Genomic DNA, 6,415 nt, shown 5'->3' on the forward strand with positions numbered 1-6,415 from the left:
CATGGTGTCAGTTTCTTCTTTACCATAAAGTATGGTATCCTTGAAGAGCTCAAAGGAACTTGGTAATGCACACAGTAAGAGTAGGTCTTGTCTCCAGCCTCAATGTTCACTTGGATGTTCACCAAATCATCAAAGATTTTGTTGAAGTCCATCAATGCTCTCTTATGATTTTTCTCTCCACCATCTTAAACGAGTAAAGTTTTCTGTTTCAGGAATTACCTATGGCCCAACGAATTGGTAATATACAATGACTCCATCTTGCGGTTGTATCCTTTGTGACTTTTGTAAGGACTTTAAACTTCCATGAGAAAAAATTAAGTGGATATATACCCTTGTTTAGTTCCTAAAATATAGTGGAAAGACTTGTTTGTACGTAAGATTATAATTTGAATGGAAAATCTTTCTAACTATTTTCAGATGAGAACCTTAACGAGATCCATAAATTGGTGAAAGGTAAATTTATTTAAAAATTATATCTATGTTTTTATTGTGGGAGTCCCTAATATGGACCCTAAAAATAAAGGTCCACCCATGGACCTGTACATATTACCTACTACAACAGGTTACCTTAAAAAAAATTACAAAAGGTTAGAGCAAGGAATGAGAGGGACAGTTTGGTAATTTCACAGAAGGCATTGGAAGGTGGAAGGAATTGAAAGAGAGTTGGAAAGGAATATTTGGTTGGATCTTACAAGAAAATAACCATCGAAAATTTTCTACATAGATCTATGATGTTGGATTTTGAACTTTCATCATCACCATTGCATTTTGCACATAAATTTTCTCTGGATGTTGAGAACTTGGAACTTATTTCTTCTTCTTTTTCGGTAGCTCAATTTTTTTTCCCTGAACATTAATTTTAATTCACATATGTCAATCCTTTTATTATCCTGCCTTGTGTAATCTCTTCCTGCATAACAGAAACAAAAACCCAACTAATTTCTGTTATTTTAATTTTAATTTCATTTAAATGTAAAAAAAAGGATTCCCCAGAGAGAATTAACTACATAAAATAGCAACCCAATGTCACTTAGTTGTTGTTAAGCTGTATCCATAAGCTTGCTTATCAAATCTCAAATGACTTTACTGCAAATCAATGTCATGCTAGCTAGTGCTTGAAGAAGAGTGAAGTGGTTGGGTGATTTTGTGAAGAAGATAATAAAATTCAATTTTTACTAAACTTAGGGTAACCTGCTATAGCAGGTAATATGCACGGGTCCATTGGTGGACCTTTATTTTTGAGGTCCATATTAGGGGCTCCCTTTTATTGTTAGCATATTTGAATTTAATGAATTACAAAACTCCCAAATGGATTTCATATTCTTCGTACTATATACAAATGAAGTTGGAAGCTCTAGACTTCAAATTTACAATTCCTGTGAAATTGGAACTTGGGTAGAACTTCCAATTCTATGTATTTAGCAATATACTTGTTGGTTGCTTCACTTGGATGCACACTGTCCCAAAATACATATTTTGAAGCGTCATCACATACAGGTGTGAGTTCATTACACAATGGAGTTACTTCAAATATGCCAGTTCCACAACATCCTTTGTTTGTTTCCTTGAAACCTGTATAATAAAAGTCACAAGAATATTATAAAGGCATTGAAAGAATTTGAATAATTTATATAAACTCTTTAAAACTTTCTAAAAAAATTCTCAAATGCATTTTTCATTACCAAGAAATATAGGCCCCATTTGTTTCAGATTATTTTCAAAAAAAATCTATTTTTTCTTTAAAAGATCACTTTTTTCATTTTTAAGTGTTTGTTTAGGATTTTAAGAAAAATTATTTTATCAAAAAAAAAACTATTTTGACCCTAAAATGAAAAGCTATTAGGATTAGTTTTTCTCAAAATCTATTTTTTTTCAAAAACAAGGAGGTACACATGTACAAGTTAAAACTCTTTTTTTTTTTTTTTAAAAAAATGGATTTTTATGCATTGTAGGCAAACAAAAATAACTTCATATTTTTCTTTAAATCTCTAAAAAAAAAATCTATTTTTTAAAGCTAAAACAAACGCACCCATAAACTTCCCTTTCAAGTTGAGGACTATCCCTTGCTTCCTTTTTCATTTCATTATTCCTTATTCTTAAAGCTTCATTCTAAACTCCGAGCCAAAGCCTTAACTTCATTTTTTCTGTTATTTTTAAAATATTCTTTAAAATAAATATAAAGTTCAAACTTAAATTTTTTTTTAAAAAAAAAAAAATATTCAACCTTGGACTTTATATTTATTTTTTGGTTTCCTATAAGTTCTTTCCACAGTAGATAATCATATTTTAGATACTATCAGACACTAAATATAGGTTCCTCATTTGCAACGCTATAAGACTCTAGCCTCTTCTAGTAGACTCAATCTTGGTTGAGCTTTATCTTTTTGTGGAATAACGTTTGTAAAGTTCAAACAAATTTAAAGAAAAATCTTAACTATCATACGTAAAGAATAAAATATTTAACATAATTTTTTGAAAAAAGAAAAAGATCGTCGCCCATTAACTCTCCCATTACTTGTCAAAAAAAAAAAAAAACTCTCCCATTAATTTTTATCTCTGTTGGCCAATTTTTCTTTAGCAATTACCATTATCAATTCAATGTCAAGAGAAAATACAACGGGTTTGTCGATGATTATTTTGCTAGACTTAGACAGATGAGAGTTAAGAGTTTTACATCTATCTTAGAAGTGGAGATGGTCAAAATGGCTGCTAGTGGATTAGAATTCCACATTAGAAAAAAACTACTTAATCATCATTTGATTGATCTAGCATAACTTGGAGAAAAAGTTTGACAAATTGAACATAAAAGGGAAGAAAAGAATAATAATATTGATAATTGTAACTCACCATATTTTTCAGGGTGTTTGATAAGGCCAATCAAGGGGTCATATATGTTTGTATAAATAACTCCGCTTCCTGAAAGAATTGCTTGTAATTGAAGTAAACGTCGTGCCAATTTTTGGTTGTAATCCTTAGCCTCTAAATTCTCTTCCTTCACACATTTATAACGATCCTTTACAAACTTGGCTGTTATTTGAATAGGTATGCAACCAATAGGAGGAAGCCCAGCCACAGCAAATTTTCTGCATCCGAGCTCGTACAGTTCCTACAATTTTTTAAGAAATTTATTTTAAATCAAGATAAAAATCATATGCTGAAATGAATTTATAGTAATAGTTATGTGAATTTTTGTTAGAAATTTTTTAAGAATTAAATAAACATTACAATATTTTTTTATAATTAATGAGTTTAATTAGTATAGACCGTCAGAATAAAAAAATGTTTTTTTTTTAGGGAAAAGAATCATACATGTATTGAATCACATATTACAATAAACATATTTCAATATTTAAATGAAAATGATAAATATGATATGTCACCTTGATGAAATATATATGATTGAAGATTTATATAAAAGTCCTCGTGAGCTCAGCTCAGTTGGTAGGGACAAATGCATAAAATATGCAAGGTCCAGGGTTCGAACCCCGACCACCACTAAAAGGTCGAACCCCGACCACCACCAAAAAGAAGATTTGTATAAAAATTTAGTACTGTTGATATATATATACATACTTATAAAAGAGTTTAATAAATTGTTGGTGGATATTTATTAAACTCTTTTATAAGTATGTATATATATATATATATATAACTATGATTTTTAATTAATGAATTCTAATTGATAATACCAAAAAAGAAAATAATTCTAATCAAACTTACCTTAATGAAAATTTGAAGTCTACTTTGAACAAAATCTTGGTATCCACTAATGTTGAACTCCAATCTTCTAGTTGGAATGTCATAAAAATTGAAAAGAAAGTCATTAGTTCCAGCACTAATGATCACCAAAGCATTTCCAACTCTTTGTTTAGCTTCTTTTTCCCCTACAATGCTTTTAACCTTATCCACATAATCCTTGAAATATTCAACTTGTTTAGACATTGATATAGCACCAGTTAAAGCTATTGTAAAATCATCAAAACCAGATCCACCAGATGCAAAGCTAACACCTGTTAGAAGCTCTTCATTTGATAGATTTGGATTCAAGAAAGGAGGGACAAATTCTCTGAGGTTTAATTTTGATGCCAGAAAATCAATAGCCAATTTTCCATTAGAGAATCTACCATTAGGTACATGATTAGGAAAATCTTTTCCATAAGGTAAATGATTTCCCTTTATCAATGTTTTTTTGATGTAGTTGTTATTTCCTGTGTCAACTGTAGAATCCCCAAAAATTAAAATGGATGAGAATTTTGTTCTCAATTTCAAGTCATAGCTTGAAGCAACATTGGCAATGATGCAAACGTGCATTAAAATGATAAAGGGAATCGCATAAGCCATTATTTGAAGTTTTTCATTTGATAATTGAGACGAGGTTTTAGTTAACTATATATAATAGTGTGTTCATTTCTTGAAGTTAAAGGGATTGGAGAATTTGGTCCTTAATTTTAATGCAATCGTAAAAGGATGTACAAAATTCTTTTTATTAGTTGGAATCGAACTTGGGAGCAAGTCTTCCATATTCATAAATCATAAATAACAGGAACAAGTTTTAGGCACATATGCAAAAGCAAAATATTGAAATACTTTTTCAATCATTTTGAAATAGTCCAAGATTAAAAGATAAAGTTAACAATTTGTGAGCGTGCCTAAATAATTTATATTTTTTCTTGTGACCATGTAAGAATAATCCTCAAACTTGGTACCTAGATTTACAACACTGAAATATATTAGGCACTAATCATTTGCGCAACTTTAAACATATTGCACATCAATTACTTGAGACATTCTTCCATGATCATAAATATAAATGAATAGTGTTTAGTCACACACACATAAAAATGTATTTTTTCAAAAGACTAAATCATTATATTATCAATTTCATTTTATTATTATTAAAAAAGACATTGATGTGTGTGTCCAAACACACTATGCATTTATGCTTGTGTCCATATTAGAATTTCTATGCTGGACATTGGTGGTAAATGATTGTTGAAATTGATGATATTAAATCATATTAATTTCTTCGAGATAATTTTCGATAATAATTTAACAAAAAAATAAATTTACTTCCTCCGTTTCAAAATGAGTGTCGTTTTAACAAAAAAAAATGTTTTAAAATGAATGTCGCTTTCAGTTTCCAATGCAATAATAACTTTTTCTTTTCAATTGTACCCTTCAATTAATAATATATAGGCTTAAATATGTCTTTAGTCCCTGCACTTTCATCAGATTTTGGCATTGGTCCCTACACTTTTTTTGTTTGGAATTGGTCCCTGCACTTTGTAAAAATATTGGTTTTGGTCTCTCTGTTAACTTTCTGTTAAAAAAAAACACAAAACTATTGGTATTGGTCCCTGCACTTTGTAAAAATATTGGTATTAGTCCCTGCACTTACTAAAAATATTGGTATTGGTGCCACGTGACATGAAATGATTGGGCCACGTGGCACTCCGTTAATTTTGTGTTTTTTTTAACAGAAAGTTAACAGAGGGATCAATACCAATATTTTTACAAAGTGCAGGGACCAATGCCAAACAAAAAAAAGTGCAGGGACCAATGCCAAAATCTGATGAAAGTGCAGAGGCCAATGACACATTTAAACCTAATATATACACTACTTCCAAAGTATTATTTTTTTCTTTAATGAAAAATAAACCAAATAGCTGATTAGGATAATTTGGTAAAATAACATCTCTCTTTCGTTTAATTAATACATTTCTGAATATGTGCGTAAAAACTTTAAACGACATTTATTTTGAAACGGGGGAGTATTTTTAAAATCTTGTTGTGTTGACTAAATTGTTTGAACTCTACAAAATTTAATATATCTTGATAGAAAACTAGAATTTGAATGGCTAAGGATGAGTCACTCATATATATAGTGCATGGTAAGCTACATGTTAATTTCTCTTTTGCTCAAATTTGTAAATTGCAAGAGAACTACACTCAAGGAATCAATTGTGAGAAAGATTGCAAGACAGTCATTTTAGGTAAACGAAAATAACATGTTGGAACTTATCCTGAATTTGGTTAAGTGTTTATGGTGAAAAGGTGAAAACTTTAATTTTTTTACAAAGAATTTGGGAAAACTTAAAAGAAAGGAAACTTGTTGAGCTTCACAGGCGATTTACACCTATGTGTGGCTAGATTCTCTTTTTTTCTTGACGGAAAAGTAAATATTTTGCTCCATGAAGCACGTTCACGTAAAGATATTAAAATTAAGGCAATAGGCAAATATAAATCAAAAGAATAATATGTCAAATATTAAGCCCAAGTTCCACGAGTCATCAAGTATGATTGTATGAGTTACTAAAATTCAAGATGCTTCTTCTATTATCATGTGTCACACTTTTTAGAAGGATCTAAATAGATATATAGAAAGATTCATCTTGCATAAATAGAGGATTGGTGA

General features: G+C 29.9%; 1 protein-coding gene across 1 annotated transcript; it reads right to left on the bottom strand.

Moving 5' to 3' along the window:
* Nucleotides 1–443: 443 nt before the first annotated feature.
* Nucleotides 444–4,375, bottom strand: LOC146923435 (GDSL esterase/lipase At2g30310-like). The gene is made up of 3 exons (XM_085708581.1): nt 3,721–4,375; nt 2,848–3,106; nt 444–1,572 (listed from the first exon to the last, which is right to left on the bottom strand). Exons 1-3 carry the CDS (start codon nt 4,339–4,341, stop codon nt 1,355–1,357), a joined length of 1,098 nt encoding a protein of 365 aa, XP_085564707.1. The 5' UTR covers nt 4,342–4,375; the 3' UTR covers nt 444–1,354.
* Between the last annotated feature and the right edge of the window lie 2,040 nt (nt 4,376–6,415).

The sequence above is a fragment of the Medicago sativa genome, chromosome 5 (assembly GCF_051527215.1).
Source record: "Medicago sativa cultivar Bolivia chromosome 5, Bolivia_mono, whole genome shotgun sequence".
Lineage (NCBI taxonomy): Eukaryota > Viridiplantae > Streptophyta > Magnoliopsida > Fabales > Fabaceae > Medicago > Medicago sativa.